The 24548-nt window shown below is 42.8% G+C and overlaps 1 protein-coding gene across 4 annotated transcripts; it reads right to left on the bottom strand.

Moving 5' to 3' along the window:
• Positions 1-3188: 3188 nt before the first annotated feature.
• Positions 3189-24373, bottom strand: SPG21 (SPG21 abhydrolase domain containing, maspardin). Of its 4 annotated transcripts, XM_008139123.3 has the most exons (9): positions 24121-24373; positions 20129-20215; positions 16971-17132; positions 14239-14319; positions 12926-13071; positions 9519-9627; positions 7350-7457; positions 4786-4926; positions 3189-3904 (listed from the first exon to the last, which is right to left on the bottom strand). In XM_008139123.3, exons 2-9 carry the CDS (start codon positions 20189-20191, stop codon positions 3788-3790), a joined length of 927 nt encoding a protein of 308 aa, XP_008137345.1. In that variant the 5' UTR covers positions 20192-20215; positions 24121-24373; the 3' UTR covers positions 3189-3787. The 4 variants fall into 4 exon arrangements, with proteins under 4 accessions (XP_008137345.1, XP_008137346.1, XP_027997734.1 ...); XM_008139124.3 differs by lacking the exon at positions 14239-14319; XM_028141933.2 differs by lacking the exon at positions 16971-17132.
• Positions 24374-24548: the final 175 nt, after the last annotated feature.

Genomic DNA, 24548 nt, shown 5'->3' with positions numbered 1-24548 from the left:
ACCCATTGGGCCCGAGTCCTGGGAAGGAGAGAGGATAAAATCTGTTGGAGCCCAAAGGGGTTTCAGTGACCACACACGGCGGGCGGGGGTTCACAATGGCACAATCCTCTGAAAGGCACGGTGGCATGATCTCCCAGAATTACAGGGACATTTCCCCTTCACCCAGCCATCCCACATCCGGGAATGTACCCCACAGAGGAACCTGCAAACCTCATGCTAACACTAGTGCAGGTTAATACAGGGGAAACTGTGCCATGGTGAGGGGGATGTGGGAAATCTGTACTACCTGCTGTTTTTTATACTGTTTTAAAAATTAAGTCTATTAATTAAACAAAAAAATCCCACAAACTAAACGTTTCGAAAAGAAAGAGAGGCTTTGAAGCCAGCCCATTTTACAGGCAGTAGCCTGGTGATGAGAGGTGTCTTGCCAGAGGCCACACAGCTCACATGGATCAGACCCCGGCACAGCAGGCAGCCTCCGTGCCGTGCCCCCGCCCCCTCCCCAGTCCTCCGCATGGAAAACCCTCCCATCTTCCATTTGGGAAAGGTATTTTGTACCACATGGGACTGAGGTCATTTATCTGAATGGATTTTACACAATGAATTTTTGTATTTTTTTGAGACAAAAATAGCAAGTTCTTAAAATAAAATTGAAATGTTGAAACATCTCTCAAATTCAATACTCATTTCTTTTGTTTGGGAGGTCTATGGCAAAATTTCAGATGAGACAAGCTGTTGTGGACTGGTTCTGTGTAACCACAACCGTTCAGCTCACCATCAGCAGTCAGTATTGACTGAGTGTCTTCTGTGGCGGGCAGTCTGCTGGGAGCCGGGGAGCTGCACTGAGTAGCCCCGCCCCGTTCCTGCCCTCTGGAAGCTTGTGGTCTGGGCGGCGGGTGGAGGGGCTCAGATACCAATAATGTAATATAGTGCGGTTGGTGCTTGAATGGGTATATGCAGGGAATTATGGGATTTATTCCTCCTTGGAGAAGGTAAAGGGAGGAAAGTGAGAGAATCACAGAGAAGACAGAAGTGGGCAAAGCACATTCCAAGCAAAGAGCAGTCTATGCGATGGCACGGAGGCGTGGAGGCGTGTCTGTCTGAGAACGGTGTGGCTGGAACACAGGAAGCCTGGGAGGGGAGGAGATGTGCTGGAGGGGCAGGAGACCACGGGCCAGGTGTGCAGAGGGTGGGCTTTTCAGCCCTCGTTGAGACGACTCCAGGGGGCACTGGTATCCCCGGAGCTCCCTCTGTCAGCCTGCGTCACGATGCCCGATCCCTCTTCCTTCCACAATCTTCCTTCTTTTGATCTTTAATAAGCATCTTGCTCTCGATGTTTCATCTCAGCATCTGCTTTGGCGATGAGGCATGGAGCTGTGGCGATGGGGTCCGAGATGGCTGAGTTTCTAGCTGGGAAATCTGAGGAGCAGTGATGTTGGGAACTGAGATGATGGGGTTTGGGAGAGAAGGGGCAGGTTTGGGCAGTGGGGACATGGGTGTAGCTTTAGCCAGGAGAGTCGGTGGTGCCTGTAGAAGACTGGCCTAATAGATAGGCCTGGATAAGCATTCAAGGCCAGCACTCAAAATCAGTCAGGGCTGGAAATGGCAGTCGTCAGGGGGCAGAGCCAGGGAGGCACGGCTTACAAAGGGAGAATTTGAAGAGAGTGGAGGGCAGCCCTGGCTCATTACTGCACCAGGTGAGGGGCTGCTGCTGACCACATGCAGACTGGCCCTGCCCACAGGCCCTACCTGTTTGTTGGGATGTCGAGACACAGCCGGTGAAACTATGGCAGCCTCAAGGCCAAGTTAGAAACGGCAAGCCCTGCCTCTATGGCTTACCAACTGCTTCCCTAATTCACGACCGCTGTCAAATCATAAGGCACTCAGAGAAGACCCTGCACCTCTGTGGACAGATCACTGGCTTTAGGTATGACCCAACGTGGCATTCCAGTCCCCCTCCTTCCTGTGTGACGCCCAGCAAATCTCTCCACCTCTCCATATCTCTGTGACTGCGCCTGTAAAATCAGTTTAAAATCTGAAAAAGTATGGCCAACTCAGTATTCTGAAAACTTAAAGGGAAAGAAACATGAATGCTGATTTTTTTTGGTCTAAATTGTACCTCAGAGAAACCAAATAGTTAATGAGGCAAAGTTATAGTTGTTTTTTGTTTAATCAGTGAACTCCAGTTAACCAATGCAGAAGGAATAATAAACATTGGAGTACTGTCGCTGTCCTGCAGCCCCGAAAGAAATGATGCCTGTGTGTGATGATCAGCAGTGGCAGCTAAACCATCGGGGGACTTTCCAATGACTGGATCAGGCTGACAAGGAGCAATCTTAAGAACTCAGACACAGAGAGACATTATGTAAATGTTCCTAAAGTTCCCAACAGGAAGCACACACCACCTGTGAAACATTCCCGCCAAAAAGAATGAGCTCAAGCCTCTACCTGTAACTATCAGTTTATGGGAAATGCCAGGGACAGAGAAGTTAAAAGGACACCGTGAGTTGCCATCAGCCAAATCCAGACGGTGGTGAATTCTAAAGGGCAAACAAGCCTGTTTCTTCAACAAGCAAATAGCAAGAAAAAAAAATAGAGGGCAGAGGGAATTATAGTTAAAAAGAGATTTAAGAGACATTTCAATCAAATACAAAGTGTGAACTCTGTATGGAAGCTGATTAGAACAAGTCAATCATAAAAGGACGTTTATGAGGTAGTCATGAATGGGAATATTGACGAATGCTATGAAGGAATTACCGGTGAACTGCTAAATGTGTTAATGGCATTATGGAAATACTTATAAAATCACAGGGCATCAGAAACTGCTTTAAAGTAACCCAGTGACGGGAGGTGTGGAAGCAGGGCTGGTGGGATAAGAGATGACAGCACTGTCCATGACTTGATAATTTGTGAAGCGAGGTGAGTGGGACATGGTCCATTATATTATTTCCTCTACTGTATGTGTATTTAAAATCTTTCATAAGGAGGGAAAAAGGAGGTCTGAAAAGTACCTGGTACAGAGTAGCAGTTCAATAAATGATAGCTACTGTTATTTCACACTGAGCAAACTGTGCTTAAGAGAGATTAAGGAAGTTACCTCAAGTCACACTGAATTGGCAAACACCACAGTCTTGCTTCTCAGACAGTCCTGTGTCTGTGTAGCCCGATACAATCATCACAAAAGCCACTCGCTGAAATTGAGTTTTTATTCCAAATGACCGTAATGGCTAGAAAGACAACAGCTAAACCTCAAAACAACTTGCATAACTGGAATTGGAAGTAGTTGATCTGCAGGAGAGTAATCGGTGTGGTGACGACCTTGGCACTTCGGTAACAGTTATAACAAGACAGCACAGAAACAACCAATGTCCTTCTGATACACAGTCTGGATGTGCAGTATCTATAGCAAATGATATAAAAAGGAAGAAAGGAAAGAAGAAGAAAAAAAAAAAAGACAAGGAAAAACTCCCACAAAATCCCAAACCTCGGAAAGTAACATTCACATAAGTACACAATGGTGAAGACTTTTGGTAGCAAAATTTTCACAATTCCTAAAATGGGAGTCTTCAAAAGTACTTCTTCAAATTCAAACGCTAAAAAACCAAAGAGGGAACAGTTACACTGGCTTAGAAGAGCCGCCGCCTGTCACAAAGGTGACCATCAGTCCTACTTCCGAACAGTGATAACCGGTGAGCCTGACGAACTGAGCAGAGGCTGCCTGGCGGGCACTGATGTCACTGATGGTACAACATGCTGAGTCACTCGTCATCACCAGCCAAAGCGCCAGCTACTGCTCCTCCTGACTGAGGCCGAGGTTGCCTTTCTGCACCTCGAGCTCCTCGGCACTGACCATCGATGGGTCGATGGCCGCATATTTGGTTCCATGGAATTGCAGCAAATGTATCTGTAGAAATGCAGAATCGTTATTTCAAACGTCACCATAGTATGTAAATGCCTGTACCTCTAAAATTAGAGTAATACCTACTAATTAGAGAAAAATTGGAAAACACAGAAAAGTCAAAAAAGTATTTTTAAAAACCACAATCTCTCTAAGTTCCTACAAACTCTTGATAAACATGTGAAGTGGTGCATGCTGCTCCATGAGCAGGGGTTTACTCTCCCCTCTGCTGCTGCAAGGCAGGGCCTCCCGCCTCTGCTGTGCGGCCTAGCACCATGCTGAATGTCTCTGGGCGGCAAGCTTTTCTGTATTTAGGATCCTCTCCTTAGGATCCATTTCCACAAGCGGACGACGAGATCAAAGGACATGACTGCTGTTGTTTTTTAAAGACTCTTAATACTTTCTGCCAAATTGTCAAAAACAATCATTTCTCACCGATATTCTAATACCCATTTAGGTAGAGGATGAAGAGGTGCTGTATTTGTAGATGCAATTTGTTAATTTTTAAAAAAATGCATTAAAAATAGATCAAGAGGTCACTTCGTGGAACTCAGATTGACCCCGTGGAGGTCTGGTGTCCTGCTCTGACTGACGTCATCGTGTCCAGGAGGCAAGGTCACATCCTACCAGAAGGTGCGTCAGCGTGTGGAGGCGGGTGGGCCTGCTGTTCTTAGAAGAGGGATGGTGGGCGGAGTCACCTGGGGATCTCTAATATATCTGCTCAAATTATCCTATAAATTATTCATGTAAACCAGCTTTATTGAATCAATGCCTCAGTCCTACAGAGAATTCTAGTTCTCTTACTCCACATGAAAAAGAAAAAGGCTTTATGTTTCAAACCATACACGTTGGGTTCCAAGTGCCCTGGGTTCCAAGCGGGGACGCACCTGCACATAGAGATTCACCTCTGCACTTCGGCACAGGTACGGGAAATTGCCTCCCGTTTTCAGGTGAGCCCTCCGGGCATTAGGGTACAGTTTGTACATTTCTTCTTTAGCTTCGGTTGAAAGTGCACTCTGGTCAAATACCTTTTAAAAAAAGACAAGGTTGTAACCTACTGGTAATTTAATATGTTCTTTTCACATTATGGAAAGTGACACCCTAGGCATTTCTTCCCATGAAGAGACACTGCTGAACCCCGTGCAGTCGGGGCCACCTCCTCCTCCTGCTGATCCCCAGCGACTCCAATGCAACGTAAGACATTAGCCACAGGTTTTGCTGCCAAATGTCTCCTGCATTCTTTTTTTTTTTTTTTTTTTGGGGGGTGGGTTGGGGAGAGGGAAGAAATTCTTCTATGCATTTCCTTTTTCCTCAAACATAGCTAACTAAATTAACAGAATATTAATAGTGAACAATCATTATTGGAAAATGCCAGTTTAATTTCAAAGAGATTGTAAAACCCCAAAAGAACTTCAAAATTTTACTATTAGTTAATAACAGCTATATAAGTAGTATATGCTCAGTAAAAAAATAAATAAATAAAAGATAAAAAAAATGTACAAGTATGAGGAAAAGTCCAGATCCTTCCCTGGGGGGGCCATTGCTAGCAGTTTGGGGCATATGATTCTAAACATTTTTCAATGCCCACACAAACGGATGTTGATACACATATGCAAAAATGTTTTTCAAAAGTAATTTGAAAGAAACAAAAAAGTGCATCTCATCTTGCTAAAGCTTAGAGACAGTTTTCAGTGACCATGTACCCAAGAGGCGGGCAGTTTTAAAAGATGAGCAAGCAGATCAAAGGCACCGTGAGGAGCAGACGTTCCACCGAGAGTACTTAAGGTTGCTCAGTGTCATGGTGAATGTCAGAATGTAGAGATTACAGAGGAAAATAAAAACAAGTTATCATGCTTATCATGAACAATTTTCTGCCAAAAAAATCAACTTTTTAAAATACCCTGTTATTTGAATTTAAGAATAAATCTATTTTTGAGGCAAGATAGTTAGATATTTTTTAAAAAGTATAAGCCAAGCCCTAACCAGTTTGGCCCAGTGGATAGAGCAGTGATGGCGAACCTATGACACGTGTGTCAGCACTGACACGTGTAGCCATTTCTGATGACACGCGGCTGCTGAGGTGGCCGCATGCCGAGGATGAAACATTTGCTGCTCCTGAGGATGAAACATTTGCGAAATAATATTTTTTCCTCAAAGTGACACACTACCTGAGTTATGCTCAGTTTTTTGGTGAAGTTTGACACACCAAGCTCAAAAGGTTGCCCATCACTGGGATAGAGTGTCGACCTGCAGACTGAAAGGTCCCAGGTTCAATTCCGGTCAAGGGCATGTACCTTGGTTGTGGGCACATCCCCAGTGGGGAGTGTGCAGGAGGCAGCTGAATCGATGTTTCTCTCTCATTGATGTTTCTAACTCTCTATCCCCCTCCCTCTCCCTTCCTCTCTGTAAAAAATCAATAAAATATATTTTTTAAAAAGTATAAGCCAAAACCACAATAAAATACCACTTCATATCCACTAGGATGGCCAATATCAAAACAACAGAAAATAACAAGTGTCGGTGAGGATTTGGAACAACTGGAACCCCGGTGCATTGCTGGTGGAAATGTAAAATGGTACAGTCACTGTGGACAATGATATCGTGGTGTCTCAAAAAGCTAAACACAGAGTTACCATATGACCTCAGCAATTCCACTTCTAGGTATATACCCAAAAGAACTTAAGTACAGACTCAAACAGACATTTGCACACCCATGTTCACAGCAGCATTATTCACAATAACCAAGAGGTGGAAACAACCCAAATGTTCATATACAGGTGAATGGGTAAATAAAATGTGGTGTACACTTACAATGGAATATTATTCCGGCTTAAAAAGGAATGACATGCTAATACATGCTACAACCTGGCTACAGGGACTAGGAGGAGGGAGCAATGGGGAATCACTGTTTACTGGGTACCGAGTTTCAGTTTGGGATGATGAAAAGTTCTAGAGCTAGATAATGGTGATGGTTGTACATTGTAAATGTACTTAATGCCACTGACCTGTACACTAAAAAATGGTTAAAGTGGTCAATTTTATTATGTATAGTTTACCATAACTCAAAAATATAAGAAATTTTTGCACTAATTAGACTTTATGGGATTCTTGATTTGCTGCCCTCCTGAGGCACCTTCTCTTTATGCCCAGATGTATAATAGCTAAAGTGTAATATCTGTTGATAAGAATAAAAATAAGTATACCAAAATGGGTAAGAATTACCACGTTTGTTTAAATTAATTCTGATTTCGATTGTGTTATCTCTGCCAGGAAAAATATAGGATAAGCAATAAACAGATTGTTTTGGAATTAAGGAGGCTGAAGAGATTAAAAAATAAAGTCCAAGCTGCCTTTGAAGAACATTGAGAAAATTATAAAATAATTATGAGGAGAATCTTGACATACACATTTAAAAAGATAAAGCATCTATTTCACTTAAAAGAAAGCTTACATCCATGATGGTTACAGGGATGTCCCGAATTTTATGAGGTTCCACATAAGAATTTTGACAATTCAGGGTAAGTCTTGAAGCCAGTTCACTCTGACCCAAACTTTCCAGCTACAGAAAGAAACACAGGTAAAGTTTTTGAATTAATTTTGTCTTTTACGTTTCCATTAAATCCACAGATAATATTTGTGCTTATAAAGGAGGGATCATGTGTCAGGGGGCCAGGAAACACATGTATTTGAGAGCCATCAACTAGGCCTCTCCGGTGGTGGCATTTTTCTGTTCTGGGAACCTGGCCTTTCCTAGCTTCCACCTGAACTGCTTTTTCAACTTCATGCCCATGGGCAGCAAGCCAATTTCCATAGCTCAAAGACAACAGATAGCCCTAGCCAGTTTGGCTCAGTGTATAAATGGCAGCCTGCGGATTGAAGGGCTCCAGGTTCGATTCCAGTCCAGGGCATGTACCTCAGTTGCAGGCTCGATCCCTGGCCTTGGTCAGGGTGCGTACGGGAGGCAACCTATCAATATCTATCTCACATCGACATTTCTCTCTCTCATCGACGTTTCTCTCCCCGCCCCACCGCTACTTTCCACTCTTTAAAAAAAATCAATGGAAAAGATGTCCTCAGGTGAGGATTAACAACAACAACAAAAAAGGCAACAGATAAACATTTAGGAGATCTTAGAGCTCAGAAATATTAACTAGCCCAGTAGTTTCTAAATGCAAGTCTAGTCCTGGGTGGGTAGCTCAGTTGGTTAGAGTGTTGTCCGGATATGCCAAGGTTGCAGGTTTGAGTCCCAGTTAGGGCACATACAGGAATCAACCAATGAATACATAAATAAGTAGAACAACAAATTGATGTTTCTCTCCCTTCTTCTCTCTCTCTAAAACAATCAATAAATAAAAATTTTAAAATCCTATATAATAAAGAGGTGATATGCAAATTGACCCTCACACCCTCGCACAAGATGGTCACCCCATGTGGTCAAAGATGGCCGCCGCCATGTTATCAAAGATGGCTGCCACAAGATGGCCGGCAGGGGAGGGTAGTTATGGGAGACCAGGCCAGCAGGAGAGGGCAGTTGGGGGTGACCAGGCCTGCAGGGGAGGGCAGTTGGGGGCAACCAGGCCTGCAGGGGAGGGCAATTAGGGGCAACCAGGCCAGCAGGGGAGGGCAGTTGGGAGTGGCCAGGACAGCAGGAGAGGGCAGTTAGGGGTGACCAGGCTGGCAGGGGAGGGCAGTTGGGGGTGACCAGGCCTGCAGGAGAGGGCAGTTAGGGGTGACCGGGCCAGCAGGGGAGGGCAGTTGGGGGCAACCAGGCTGGCAGGGGAGGGCAGCTGGGGGCGATCGGGCCAGCAGGGGAACAGTTAGACATCGATCAGGCTGGTAGGGGAGTGGTTAGGGGGTGATTAGGCTGGCAGGCAGGTGAGCGATTGGGAGCCAGTAGTCCCGGATTGTGAGAGAAATGTCTGATTGCCGGTTTAGGCCCGATCCCCCTAAACCGGCAGTCGGACATCCCCCAAGGGGTCCCAGATTGTAGAGGGCGCAGGCTGGGCTGAGGGTCACCGCCCCCCGCTCCCCAGTGCACGAATTTCGTACTCCGGGCCTCTAGTCTATAATAAAAGCATAATATGCTAATTAGACCGGACAGCCGGACGACCTTCCAGACAACCTTCCAGATGACCTTCAGGAGGAAGCCGGGGCTGCGAGGGCCAAGCCCCTTGCATGAATTTCATGCATCGGGCATCTAATAAATAAATAAATGCAAGCCTATAGAGCTGCTACGTCAGATTCACCTTGGGAAGGTAGAAGTGGGGAGTGGAATAAAAATACAGGAATCCCTGATCCCATGCCCAGGAATTTCAGTTTGATGGTCTGGAATCTGTATTTTGAAAAGATCCCCACAATGATTCTGAGGAATTACCAGCAGTAATATCTTTTGGATATATTAATGTTAACCCTTTGCACTCGCTTGCTTTTTTCTCAATTCCTTTATTCTAATGCTAACTGTGTCGAGTCACACTCGACATCCAAGTGCAAAAGGTTAATATGGAAGGCTACTCAACAAGCACCTTTAATACATCCTCAATGAGACAGATGTTTCTTCAGGAACCAAGCAAACATGAAAACTCCCAGTATAAGGTGTCCCACCCCATGCTACAATCCTTACCCTGTCCACCATGAAATCAATGGCATCAGCCATCACAGGGTCCACTGGGCCAGATGAAAAGTTTCCAAGAACTATTTTTTTGAGCATAAATGATGGCATCAGCCAAAAGCTGTAAAACAAAGACCTGATAATTTAAACTTCCAAGACTACACATAAATAGCAAATATTTATTCAACCCTGAAGTGTTGCTATATTAGCTACTTAGGATCTAGAGATAAAAAGACCTAGTCCCTTCTTTCAAAGCACTCAGCATCTTTGAATACACTTTATATACACTTTCCCAAGATCCCAAAGAATTATGTTTAATATGACTAAACTTTTGAGGATTTAAATAATTATAAGTGACTAGTGGCCCGGTGCATGAATTCATGCACATTGAAAGGAAATTAATTAGAAGAAATATTTTAATATCGCTATTCGCCCTTTCTCTATAATAGAAGTGTCAACCAAATTCACAATCGAAAATGACAGATCAAAACACGTGTACAAATGGCGCCAGGGAGAGCTTTATATGTATCATGCATGCACGAGTCAACTTAGCCTTTTATAAATATAGAATAAACTTGCTTACTTAGACCTGCTTTCTGATTTAGCTAAACTTTTTCCAGTCCAGTGAAGCACCCCAACTTCTCTTTCAGGTAATTGTCAGCAACACAGCAGTAAATATCAATATGATGCAGATTATTATTGTAGATCACACAGGGAGAACAAAGGGTAAAATATTTAACTGTAGCAGTGTTTGACTATATTCTGCGCAGTGAGAAAACCTGCAGTTATTTTCAAGGTCCACCATTTCTTACTTCTTTTCAGTCGGGTCAAGTTTCTAAACTTTCTAAATCTCCGTTTTCCAGCTAATGAGAAGAAAATAGGATTCCACCAAGTCTCCTATCTACCTACTCCAGGACTTCTGTGAGGATCAAATGAGATGAGGCACGGGAAAATGCTTCACGGACATTTGGTTAAAGTGTAAAATGTTTGCACCTGGCTATAAAGCAAGTCATGTTCCTGGGCTGAAGAAACTGCAAGGAGGCTAGTCATTGCTAGGGAGAAGAAGCAGTACACCAAGATTGCAGGTTTTGCTGGAGGCTAATTCCAGCATGTCATAATAAATGCAAGAAGTCCTCAAAAGATTGATGGGCTTCTATATTCAGCAGGGTTGAATCATATTACCTGCTGCTGAAATAGCTGAAGGCATTTTCCCAAACCTGAAAATCTGCATATATTATTACCTGCTGCTGAACAGCCAAAAGCAGTTCCTCAAACCTGACAATACTTTATTGTTTACCAGGCCTTACCTTTTATATGTATATCTGCTTTGCTTTAAGGCAATTTGTGTTAATAAAAAGCGAGGGGTCCAGAGATTCGGAGAACTTGGTTACTATAGCTAAGTCTCCTCTGGCTCCCCCACTTCCAAATTTATATTTCATGTCTAGTCTCTTTATTAATTTACTGCAGCCCCTTCTCCAGATTCCTGAACCCTTCTAGATGCAGGGAAAGACCCCTGGCAAAGTTCAATCCTGGTCAGGGCACATACAAGAATCAACCAATGAATGGATAAATAAGTGGAACAACAAATCGATATTTCTCTCTCTCTTCCTCTCTGGAAAAAAAATCAATAAATAAAAATTTAAAAAGAAAAAAAAAACTGTACTCAGATGAAGATTTTAAAAAATCATCAAAAATAATCAAAGAACTTTTTAGTACATCACCTGGATATGAAGTACCTGTAGCTAATGTATACAAGAAATCGTTGCATGAAGGCTGAGTAAACTACTGAGATGACGTTAGGAAAATAACAGAGTACAATCTTAAGTAGATGTGAAAGCCATGAAAACATCGTTTACCTATAACATTATGTGAAAACCAACCTGATCAGACAGGCATGTTCAGTCACTGGGCTATGTTTTAGGGTAGAGCTTAGCCTTGTTAGCAATGAAAGAAATGCATATTAATTTAGCTTTAAGGTACAATTAGACCCTATCAGACTAATTAAAATGACAAAATCAATGAGAGGATAGCTCAGAGGAAGCAGGTACACCCCTGGTTGCCCCACAAAGCAGTCCACTATCCCCATCTTTCTGAAAAGCAGATGAACATTAAATGTCATGACCTGCAGAACATCTGGTGACAGACTAAATGCTCTACACCAGAATGGGAACGTTTTTTCTGCCGAGGGCCATTTGTATATTTATAACATCATTTGCAGGCCATACAAAACTATCAACTTAAAAATTAGGCTGCTATGTTTGGTCAGACGTTTAATTAACTCACCCCTACTGCCTGGGCAGGGCCAGACCCAATGACATTCCCCACCCCTGCTCTACTCTATCCATTTTGGGGAACATAGCTAAAGGAAGTAATCCAGAAAGGGAAGGAAAAGTAATTTGTACAAAGATTTACAATAGAAGACAATGAAAAACTAGGAGAAGCCAAATGCCTAAAGAAACCATTTCAGTCAATACACAGAATCTTATATAATAAAAGGCTAATATGCAAATTGACCGAACGGTAGAATGACCAGTCGCTATGATGCACACTGAGCACCAGGGGGCAGACGCTCAACACAGGAGCTGCCCCCACAGGGGCAGCGCTGCTCAGCCAGAAACCCTAAGCCGGGCTCACAGCTGGCGAGCGCAGTGGCGGTGGCCGGAGCCTCTCCCACCTCCTCAGCAGCATTAAGGATGTCCAACTGTGGCTTAGGCCCGCTCCCTGTCAGTCGGACATCACTCAAAGGGCTCCCAGGCTGTGAGAGGGTACAAGCCGGGCTGAGGGACCTCCCCCCACGAGTGCACGAATTCCATGCACCGGGCCTCTAGTGTTTACATAAAATAATAAGTGCAACTTGTAGAACACAAGAATAGCTGCATGGCCGAAACCGGTTTGGCTCAGTGGATAGAGCGTCGGTCTGCAGACTGAAAGGTCCCAGGTTCGATTCGGTCAAAGGCATGTACATTGGTTGCGGGCACATCCCCCGGTGGGGGGTGTGCAAGAGGCAGCTGGTCGATGTCTCTCTCTCATCGATGTTTCTAGCTCTCTATCCCTCTCCCTTCCTCTCTGTGAAAAATCAATAAAATATATAAAACAACAACAACAACAAAAACAAACAAACAAACAAAAAGAATAGCTGCATGTGCACCGAAGAGAAACTGTAAGAGCTTATGAATGCATATTAAACAAAGCTACACAATAATTTAGAGTAAATGAAATAGCTGAATTCAGAGTTCATTCAATTCTTTTCTTTTGCAAAGATGACTATTTCTAATTTTAAAAGCCAGGGCAGTTTCAGAAAACAGAAGTAGAAATGACCTCCCTCTCTGGTGCACCAAACACACCCACAAAAGCCAACATTTCCAAAATTCCACTGAACAAAAATAGTAACAATTTTGGCCAAATGTTTACGTTCTTACCTGTTTGCAGTCCAAGTCTGATTAAAGATAGAGGTGTCACTGAAGGAATTGCAGAGGATGAGGGAATGGACTCTGGGAGATTTGTGAGTGTATTCAGCAAATTTCTGGGCCAAAAAGCCTCCCAAGGAAGCCCCAAAAAGATGAACCTAATTGTAAACAAGCAAAGGGGGGTTTTATGACAATGATTAATCCTGAACATAAATATAAAAAACAACACCACATTGTTTTACTGTCACCAACCACAGAAGAGAATGTCACTATTAGCCAACAGACTAAACTATCTATTGCAGTTAGAATTTTAGGAAATATTGTACTTAAATGCAATTTATGCAACCCTCAAAAAAACAATATAACTGGGCATACAAATCATACAAGTTAAAGAAATACTCTTCACAGATTACATTAGAAAATTAAACCACTTGACAGTTTCTGTTTAAGAAAACTATGATTCAGGCCCGAACTGTTGTGGCTCGGTGGTTAGGCATAGACCCACGAACCAAGAGTTCACCAGTTCGATTTCCAGTCAGAGTACATGCCAGGGTTGCAGGCTCGATCCCCAGTAGAGGGTCTGCAGGGGGTGTGCAGGAGGCAGCTGATCGATGATGTTTCTCTCTCATCAGTGTTTCTATCTTTCTATCCTTCTCTCTTCCTCTCTCTAAATATCAATAAAAACGTATTTAAAAAACCCCAAACACTATGATTCAGTAATTCCATTCTGAAAACATGTCCACACCAAAACTTGTACATGAATGTTCACAGCAGCATTATTTATAATAGCCAAATATTCTGGAAACAATCCAAATGTACACCAACTAACGAATGGATAAACAAAAGGTGCTATATTCATAAATGGGATATTATTTGACAATAAAAAGAAATGAAGTACTGATACATGCTACAACATGGATGAACCTCAAAAACGTTATGCTAAGCTAAAGAAGCCAGTCAGAAAAGACCACATATAGTATGATTTCACTTATACAATACATCCAGAACAGCAAATCCATAGAGACAGAAAGTAGAGTAGCTTGCCAGGGTTAGGGGGAGGGTGGGTGAGGAGTGACTGCTGAGTATGGGGTTTCTTTTTGGAATGAAAAAAGTGTTCTAAAATTGACTGTGATGATGACTGCAGATATCTGTACATACGCTAAAAATCTTTGAATTATAGACTTGAAAAGGGGTACACTGTATGGTATGTGACTTTTATCTTAAAAGAGCTTTTATTTAAAAAATAAGAGAAAAACACCACCAGGCTTTATAATGCAAATGTTGCATTAAAGTCACACGTAAGTAATTAGTTTCATGGTACTCACTTTATCCAATTGTAAGTGGTCTAAAAGCTTTCTGAATCCATCACAGAATTCAAGATGGTCCCAATAAACTGGATATTGCAACTGAAATAATAAAACAATTTATTATTTTTATAACTGATATATATCTGAAAAATTTAGGACTCTCATAGCATTTCTCAGTTGCTCAAGTTTTGCTCCTTATTCAAAATATGTGAAAATATGTTTCTCACCTTTTCCTAAACTTCAAAATTCACATTTTATCTAACAGACCAATTTTAAGAAGAATAAAAAGTAAGCACATTCTAGTGATATTATGTGAATAACAATTTCAACTCACATCAATTTCCTTTCCAAATAGCTGAGAAACTCTGAGGTTCAAAGGTGCACAGAGCAGAACCCATCCAAGTAAAGAAATACTGTTTCTCCTTAGATCTAAATTCATTCTGAGTTATGGCTCAGGAGAACTAGGAACAAAATCTGTTCTAAGGAGAGCTCCCTCTCTTTTGGGTAGTATTTCTTTAAGGGAACATTCAATAAAATTGTTCCTTTTTTTTCAATTGACTTAGTCTGTATGATTTCTTGAACTTTTTATTTTGTGACCAAAAAAGTATGGTGCCTGACCCTAAGTCACCCACCATTAATGCTAATGATGAGGGGGGGGGAAAAAGAAATACAAGTCACTAACTCTTTTCTAGGGAACTCAGGCTTGTCACCTAATAATCCCCTCTCTTTAATAATATGTAAAACCCATCTGAAAGGCTTGTTTTAAGCACTTCCATGCATTTTGTCATTAATAAATCATTAGAATAAATACTGCCATGTAAATTATGGGATCGTTTCAGATTTGATGTACTTTTAAAATTTGTGTTACTTTTACTATTAAAATTCCATTTGTGGATAAGATTCTGCTATTTTGAGACAGCATGGAGAACAGACTCTTCCTAGCAGAAAATTGAGAATTTGAGTAAGATGATACCCTAAAAGAGAGATGAGAGAGAGAGGAAGGGGGGAGGAGAGAGAGAGAGATCAATGAGAGAGAGAAACATTGGGGGGGGGGGGGGGCGAGAGAGGGAGGGAGAAAGAGAGACATTGATCGGCTGCCTCCCATACAGGATTGAACCCGAAACCTGGGATGACACTCCAACGAACTGAGCCAGCTGGCCAGGGCTAAAACCTTTAATTTAAAAAGATCTGTGCTCTGGACAGGTGGAAAAATTGTATACAACTTACTGCACACTTAACTGAGTACAAGTAAGACTGGAAAAATCTAAATAAGATGGATGGATTATATTAATATCAATACCCTGGCTGTGATATTGTATGATGTTTTGGGAAATGTGACCATTGGAAGAAACTGGGCAAAGTGTAAAAGGGGTATCTTTGTGTATTATTTCTTACAACTGCATGTGAATTGTAGATTTCACTTAAAAATTTAAATGAAAAAGGTATCTGTGCATTTTAAATGCTAGATACTAACAAACACCTAATAAGTTTCAAAACCTCATGGGAATGGGCATTCTGTTCAAAGAACAAAGTAATTTTGAAACACTGCTGGCCTTTTCTTGATTGATTACCTAGCTAATGAAATAGGGAAACCCCACATCAAGCAGCTTCAGGGCAAGAAGAAACATCCAGCCAGAAGGCAAAATATCAAAAATGCCAGTTTAGAGGGATAAACAAAGTCAGCTGTGGACAGCGCTCTTTGGAGGGACAGAGCTGGGGGTGCTCAGTCTCCTCCCTGGCTGACCCACAGTGGCCATAGGAAGGCTGTCCTGTGTGAAGCTGCAGAGGGCTGGGATGAGGGCGGATTACTGAAGGAAGGATTACTGAAATCCCAGAACAAGAGAGGTTCAGGAATCTGGAGGAGTTTACCAGGGAAGAAAAGACCTGGGAAGAAGGCAGCCTGCAGTGCCTGCCGATAATAACTAGTTTTCTCAGGAAAGACAAGGCTGTCAGGAGGAAGAGGAATTCATTTGTTTTGTGTGGCCCCAGTTGGTGGTGCCCTCAGTAGAATTTTTGGTTACCTTCCAAGAGCAGAGATCTGGCCCACGTTTTCTTCCCGTTAGGACAGTAAATAAAATGTGTAACAGCAGCAGTAGTCCCATGGGCAGTACCATTTACCTGATACTATCCCAGGTCCCAGAAACAACTGCCAGCTCCAAAGCAAAGAGCCTCCCTTCCTTGGAAGTCAGAGACCGCCCTCCACTGTCCCTACAGGTGAGGCACGCCAAGACATGTCACAGCCACAGTGCCTTCCCCACCAGCCTTTCACAGAGAAGACTCAAGAAGCTTCCAGTCACCCAATGTTAGATCGCTTTGCTGCCTAGTATTCCATGCTCACCTCCCCTGAAAGCAGTGGTGTACTAAACGAGGCGGGGAAATGGAGTCAGATGACTGAGCTTGGTTCTCCCTCCACCACCTGTTGGCTGTGTGATCACTAAAATGGCCTGGACCTCAGTTTCTTCATCTACGAACAAGGACAATGCTTCCTACTGACCAGACGTGTGAGAAGAGGGACAGGAGAGAATGCACAGAAAAGCTGCGAGTGCAGAACGCTTCCGACGGAGGTTTGTCCGCTTTGCATCTCTGTATGTCTGTGTACCATACCACCTTCCTTCGAAAGGCTTCATCTCACATTTTAAAAAAGGAAAACAGTACCTTACCTCAATAAAAAATAGTTGGTCAGAAATAGAAGCACAAAACCCCCCACAAAATGTGGACCTGAACTGGAATACTGAATCAATAATACTTACAGCTATCACCCGGTAACCCCATCCACTCAGAGCCAAAATCTGCTGGAAAAATACATCTGCAGTTCCGCTGACTGGGGGGAGAAATATGAGAGGACACCTAATATTTCTGGGACCTGCATCATACAGCGACCATATCTTACTGTCATCATCATCCACTATGATCTGGAGGGAAAGTTATAAAAAAAAAAAAAAAAAAAAGGCAAGTCTTACAGATTTGGTTTTTGTATTGTTAACTTCACACTATAATTTTGCTGACAATTTTAATACCACTGGCTTGTTTGTTAAAAGGTAACCTGGGGGGAGGGGTCACACCAGAGTAGCAGCAGTAAAATAAACTGCTTTGGTCTCCTTTTCCTTCTTTGGTGCTAAGGAAATATTCCACAGAACTGCTGTATACTCCTCCAAAGAGCTGCTTTTTCTACCAGCTTTTAATTTTCCTTTCCATCTATGATTATATGAAGTCTATTTTTTTTTACCACTAAACAGTAAACTATGTACATGGCATCTTGTTTCTTCCCCATATGTGTGTGTGTGTGTGTGTGTGCGTGTGCGTGTGTGTGTGTGCGCGTGTGCGCGCGCGCGCGCGCGCGCGTGTGTGTGTGTGTGTGTGTGTGTGTGTGTGTGTGTAGGAGAAGGGCAGTTTGCAGAATCATTCTCCAGTGCTGGCCCAGAGGACTGACTGGGATCCGCAGGGTCAGAGTGTGAACCAGGGAGGCAAGGGAGAGAAAGACTTCAGGCTACCAGGGAGAAACTGGATAGAGATGGTAGCACTCAGGAGATGCTTCAGGAACCTGATCTAGAACAGTCTTCCAAAGGCGAGACTTCTGCCAGAGAGGAGGGATAGGCAGGGTGGGTGTCACTGTCCCAGGAGAATGTTTCAAATCATTCCGTCGGGTGTGGGGAGTGGGTACAGGAAAAACTGGCTTTTGGGGGGGAAACGTGGGTGGGAAGGAGGAAGGTCTTCAGAAACCCTCCTGATTTAATGTTTCTTGACCCAACAGGGGAAAACGATGAGCTTTAAATGAGCTGAGATTATTCAAGTGCTCAGCACAGAGTTTGGCAGATGCTCAGAGTTCAATCAGTGTTAGCTATTAGTATCATTCATTGCGTGTTAATTTAATTTTTGTTTTCTCTGACTTTTGGTGGTATTTGGAAAAGCACATTAATGGTTTGAACTTTTGCCAAAGCAAATCAATATTCACCCTACTTTCACATTAAAAAGTTCAAGGCCTCCAGGCCCGATTTTCTGAGATCTCCCAGCTGGCAGCGCTGCGAACCCCATGGTGTCACTCTGGGTGGCAGCGCACTGACCATGGTCACTGACGTTACCGGGAGCAGACAACAGCGCAAGGCAAAGTCCAGAGAGCCTGACAATCCCCTGTTGGACGTGCCCAGGCCACAGGTGGTCACAATAGTATCTCACATGCATGTTTGTGTCCTATGTATTTTATTGCTCACATTTTTGCTTTTCATGCCTTTTTGCTGAAATTGTGGTAAAAATCTATCAATGGCTTTGACAGTGCACACAGTAAACCTCAATCTTGTAGTAATAAAATTCATATGAGAAAAGATCTCTAAAGTTTTCTAGAAAATTATTTCAATAATCCAATTTGGAAGACAAATAACAAAAAATAGCATGTTCTTTTTTAATTTATCTCCCCCGCCCCATCCCCAGTTTTACGGAGATATAATTGACATAGTATGTTCTAACTATAAGCCATAAATACAAAGGTTGTTTATCACTTCAACTTCCTCAGAGTTCTTTGAATGGCAATTTTGTCAAAGTTCCTTTAGAAATCACAATATCTGCTTGATAATTTAAAATCTAGCACTACAAAATTTATCATGACTTTTGTGGGCCAAATTGACCTGACAACTGCAGAAAATCACATCAATAAAACAACTTCCTATTACTGCTTCTTATACTATTTAGATAGGTTTGGGTTGTTCTGGGTCTGGTGATCGGCTTGTTAAGTGAGTCCATCAAGAGGAGCTCATATGAGTTAAGCTGAGGGATGGGACAAAGTAGAGGGACTCCAGAGGCCATTTCTCCTTTTACCATGGGCAGTGGTCTCCCAGGTAGCAAGAAGAATGGGAGCTCCCTTTGGTAAACAGTCAAATACGTCCAGCTTTGAAGTCGGATTAATTTGATTTTAATCCCAACCCTACTAGCCTAGAACAGTGCTTGGCACATAGCAGGCATGATCTGTTGACTAAATGAGTGACTATGTCCTAAGGAGACTGAACTAGGCAATCCTAGAATCCCTTCTAACTTGGGCAACCTTTAACAAGCTAACCACTGTGAATCTCAGTTTTCTCATCTATAAAATGGGCACACCACTACCCACTTTGTTAAACTATTGGAAAAAATTAAATAAGATATCTGGGGACTTCCTACAATAGTGCCAGGTATATAGCAGGTATTCTGTCTATACTTGGAAAACTGTATCTCAAATTTTTATATGGAGAGTAATTTTGTTATTAATTCAAATTTGCATGATACTTCCACAGCTGTCTACCTTGACAAAATAACAGAGACATAGATGATCGTCAGATCATAGTATTCTTAATACTTTTGCAAGGAGATGAGCAAAGATTTTATTCTGTGATGTGAACAGCCCTTGTCTAATATGATCCCAAAACATCTAGGATTAATCTGGGACTCAGAGTCAATAGTAAATTTTTAAAATAAGTGTTTGGTGCTTTTGGACATCCCAGGGAAATTAAGTTTCCAGAAGATGACCGTGGCAGAGTGAATAAATCATTGCTAACAGAGGATCTCTAATGTAACCCATGTAAATCTTAAATCTGAGGAACAGAAAAATGCTTTATAATAGAATCTGATTGCCCTTACTGTATAGTTGCTATTACTGTAAGCTTTCCACTAAACTACACTAAGGAGTACATGTATTCTTGCTTGCTTGAATATGTAAAAGTAATTATAAAATAACGAGTATATTTATATTCACTTTTACTCTTGAATGAGCCTCAAAAGTTGACTGTACTTGACAGAGAAGGGGCAAACTTTATGCTCTGAAACCCAAAGTCATGATACTTGGCAATAACCTTTACTCTCAAACACTATAAGACGTAACATCTAAATCACATACAAAAACAATATAAGATTTTGGAAATAAGTGTAGTAAAACCATACATACCTTTTTAAGGGGAACTGTACTTCTAAACCAGTTATAATCAGGAGAGACTTTAATCTCTCCCATGATTAGCTGAAATGGAGGTTAACCCTGAAATAAAAGCATGAGATGTTTCATGTCAAGAATTCATGTTCACATCAGAACTAAATGTACAGTCTAGTCTAGCTATACCAACAATGCATACTTTAAAGGGTAAAACTGAGGAAATGAGCTATTTTTAACTTGCTGATATATACTTAAAGCACAAAAAAACAATTTGGTGAAATGCTAGAATCATAGAGCAGGAATAGGCTTTGAGAGATAATTATTCACACCTCTAGTTCTTTCAAAAGAGGAATCTGGTCTAGAAAATTTAAACGACTTACCGGAGATGCCAGGGCTAATTCAGAGCCAGGACAGTCTTTTCTGACACCAGATTGCTGTCCTAGTTAAATGATTCCAAAGTGCAGTGCCATCCCCTATCTTTTGACAATATCTTATTAATCCATCTTAATAAAGATATTCCTGTCTGATAGAATTACAGGGAACAGTCCACACTAAAGAAAGGAGTTAATGTAAACCTGCTTCCTGATCAATTCACCAAATACCATAAATCTAACTGTAGTAGAACATAACTTCAGAACCTCACATGTAGTTCTTAATGCAAAATACAGGAAAATTGCTGTTCATATTAGTGTGATTAAAAATGATCTAATATCCTCCAAAGATCTATGATAATACATGAGGGTAAGCTTAAAGGCACTAGAACTAGCAACCAAACAAAACATGTGCCTTTACACAAAAATGTGTGGTCTTTTGTAGTGAGATTAGGGATTTCTAGCTTTTATAGTTCTGTGACCTCAGAACAGTCACGGACCCTCTTTGGGCTAGTTTTCTCACCTATGACTGTTTCACCATGGTATCTCCAACACCTAGAGCAGTGCTTGGCACACAGCAGGCATTATCTGTTGATTAAATGAATGACTATGTCCTAAGGAGACTGAACTAGGCAATCCCAGAGTTCCTTCTAACTTGGGCAACTATGGGTGTTGAACTGGCTGAGCATCTTCCATTTAAAGGCATGCGTGTTGTCATAACAGGAACCTGAAATTATAGTTCCCTGTTGTAGATTCTTATTGCCAAACAAGGAACTCCCACCCATTAGTTTCGAAGGATTCAGATACCTACAATGTACCCTGTCCTCTACCCCAGGGCAAGCCTAGATTTCCTAGGAGGGCTAGGATGAGTTTGGGATCTTAGGATTCAATTTCTGGGCTGACTCTGAGCTGTCATTTTAGAGGGGCTTCTCTGGACTGAGCAGGGGCAGGGGATTCTAAAACCAAAGGAGCTCGCCCAGTGGGCATGACTCAGTGGTTGAGCGTCGACCTATGAACCAGGAGGTCACAGTTCAATTCCTGGTCAGGGCACATGTCTGGGTCGCTGGCTCGATCCCCAGTGTGGGGCTTGCAGGAGGCAGCTGATCAATGATTTTCTCTCATTATTGATGCTTTTATCTCTCTCCCCCTCTCCCTTCCTCTCTGAAATCAATAAAAAATATATTAAAAATAAATAAATAAAACCAATGGAGCTCTTCCTCCTTGGACCTCCACATCTTCTCCCTCAGTCACTCAGGGCACTCAGCAGTCTCAACTGTTAATCTCTAACCTTGAGGAATTACTAAATTGAACCCCAAGGAAATGGTAAATGTAGAGATCCAATATTAAATTTGATTTACAACCTTGACATTATAATAATGGTCTCTTCTCTCAATGCTAAGATGGTACTTTTAGAAAAATTCGTTATAATCATAAATTGCTCTAAAGTACCAAGAAAATCATTAGCCAGCCTTCTCCTGAAAATCACTGTGCACACATATAGTTTTAATTCATACTGAAATAAAGAAAACCATTCTTTGCATATCCATTTTCTCTTAAATATTAACATGTTAAAAATCTTAGCCATTTGAACTATAGCCTTTCTCTGAGCTGCTTACCACTTTTAATTGAAAGCAGCTAGCATATATAGTTAATTCTGGAATATTTTCAACCTGGACAGACTTGAAATATTCCTATATCATCTAAATAGTTCCTAACAGAGACATTTTTTTATTATTGCATTACTATAAACAATTACCATTTTACAGAAGAAAATATCAAAAACATGTTTAGCAAAAAAAAAAAAATCTACCCAATACATTTATAAAACACCTTAGTTAATTAAAAGCAGACAGCTTCTTTCTAGATTTACCAAACTTGGCATAAAACACTTATTCACAGTTTGCAATCAATTGCAATGGACTAACCAAACGACTATACCCAGGCACATACATTGACTGTCATCCACTTCTTCCCATAGCAATAAATAGAAAAATATTCCTTACCACAGTCCTCAATATTATCCACAACCACCCCAGCATCATAACATTTTATAACTAATCTTGCAGGAGAGAGTCCTGTGACTAAATTTTTGTAGAGGCAAGTGATTTTAACACTTGTGCTAGTTTGGCAGTACATGAAAGGTAAGACAGATAGCAAATGCTGCGTATGACCAACTGACATCTAAGTGAAAAAAAGCTCACTGCTGCAAAGGGAAAGCAGCTGTGAGCAGTATGAAAAGGAAGTTTGTTCTCCCGGCTCTCTTTCACTCACTGAAGGGGTATACTTTTCCAAGTCACAAGAAGAACATTCTGCATGTGGCAAAAAAGGTTAACCGAGATTGTGACCAAACTGGTCGGTATTAAAAAAAGAAAGAATGTGGACCACGAGCTCAACACTGATCTGATCTCTCACAATTCAATTCTTCACAAAAACAAAAGCACCTGTCATGCTGGTGGGGAAAGGGCTGCAGAGATCAGCCTTGATCTTGCCCAAGGAAGCCCCTCCTCTGGGAGTGCTTTGGCCACCTGGTCCTCCCTAGAGCTGCTTGCCAATGAAACTGCCAGTTGTGAGTGTGCACCAAGAATTACCAGCATTTATGTCTCAGTTTCAGCAGAACCTGCCAGTTTACAGCCAATGAAATCACCTTTACCAATGTTTGTCACATAACTAGCTTAACTACTCAGAGGTTTTCTGAACCTTTATCTCAATCTGTAGTTGATCTACATATGCACAACCTATGATTATTATTAACAAAATATTGAACCTGAGTCTCCAGGAGACGCAATTGGCTTTTTAAAGCAAGTCGCCCGTACCTTACCATATCAGAAAACAGCTATCTTTTTTTTTAGATATCTTCAGGGGAAGATTTATCTCTCTCTTTCATTATCTTCTAAACCTCATGGGAGGAAAAGTTGCCTACTTGACATTTCTTGTGTGTGTGTGTGTGTGTGTGTGTGTGTGTGTGTGTGTGACACCTCATCTTGTTCTGTCTTGGTATAAAAGCTTTTGGAAAATTGCACACAGCTATTAAGTTACTCCTTTGTGCTAACAGGAGCTGCAACATTGTAGGTGGAGAAGCAAGAACTCACAACTCCCCAGGAAAACGAGAAGAGGAAAAGTGAGACTCTCGACACGTCTCACACCTGGCCCTACTCAGCAATGACAAAGTCATTTGTCACTTTCAGGCTGAGGCCCAATCTCCAAAATAACTGGTCTCCGCTCAGAGTTCTTAAAAGTTTACTGGAAAACATGTTCCTGGGCTGCAGCAGCGCAGCCCCGGGAGGGGATTACAGGAGTGTGCCCTGGTCCAGCGCCCCACCCTCACCCTAGACGACCCCCACACGGACCCCCATCTTCTCCCAGTCCCACCGGTGACAGCCACACAAAGGCAGGGTCACAGGCACACCGACCACCCCCATGAACCCAGACTTGAGCGCGCTCTCTCTCTCTCTCTCTCTCTCTCTCTCTCTCTCTCACACACACACACACACACACACACACACACGGACATGTGATCACGTGCATGGTCACAAGGATCGGCCCACTCACAAAGTCACACCGACTGGGACAGCAGCTCACACACATACATACACATCACACACCACACCCCCGCTTCCCAGGGCCTTGCTCATCCCTCACCTGCCGTGGCCGCCCCCACGTCCTCTTCCCTCCTCCCCAAGGCGGCTCTTCCCTCCAGGACCGGAGCGGGCGGGGAGGTGGCTGGGCCCGCGCGGGGGCCGGCGGCCGGAGCGCTCAGGACCCGCAGGCGCAGCAGGCGGTGGGGACGCACCGGACCGCCGGCCTCCGAGGGGCGGGGCGCGCGGCCGAGCGAACCTGGGCCGCCCCGCTCCCTCCTCCCCAAACGTCCGCGCATCGGCAGCCTCTGTCCCGCTTCCGGGTTTGAAGGGGGTGGGGCCACGTCGCGAGGAAGGGGCGGGGCTCCGGTGGTCACCATGGCGACGGGCCCAGGGAGAGAGTCCCGCGCTCAGGCTTCTTCCCCAGGGGTGGGAGCCGGCGTCCACCTCCGCTGCGGTGGCGGGCGCGGGGAGGAGGCCCCAGCTGCCTCG

This window comes from Eptesicus fuscus, chromosome 5 (assembly GCF_027574615.1).
Source record: "Eptesicus fuscus isolate TK198812 chromosome 5, DD_ASM_mEF_20220401, whole genome shotgun sequence".
In the NCBI taxonomy this organism is placed as follows: Eukaryota; Metazoa; Chordata; class Mammalia; order Chiroptera; family Vespertilionidae; genus Eptesicus; species Eptesicus fuscus.
This window is presented reverse-complemented; position numbering and strand designations above follow the sequence as displayed.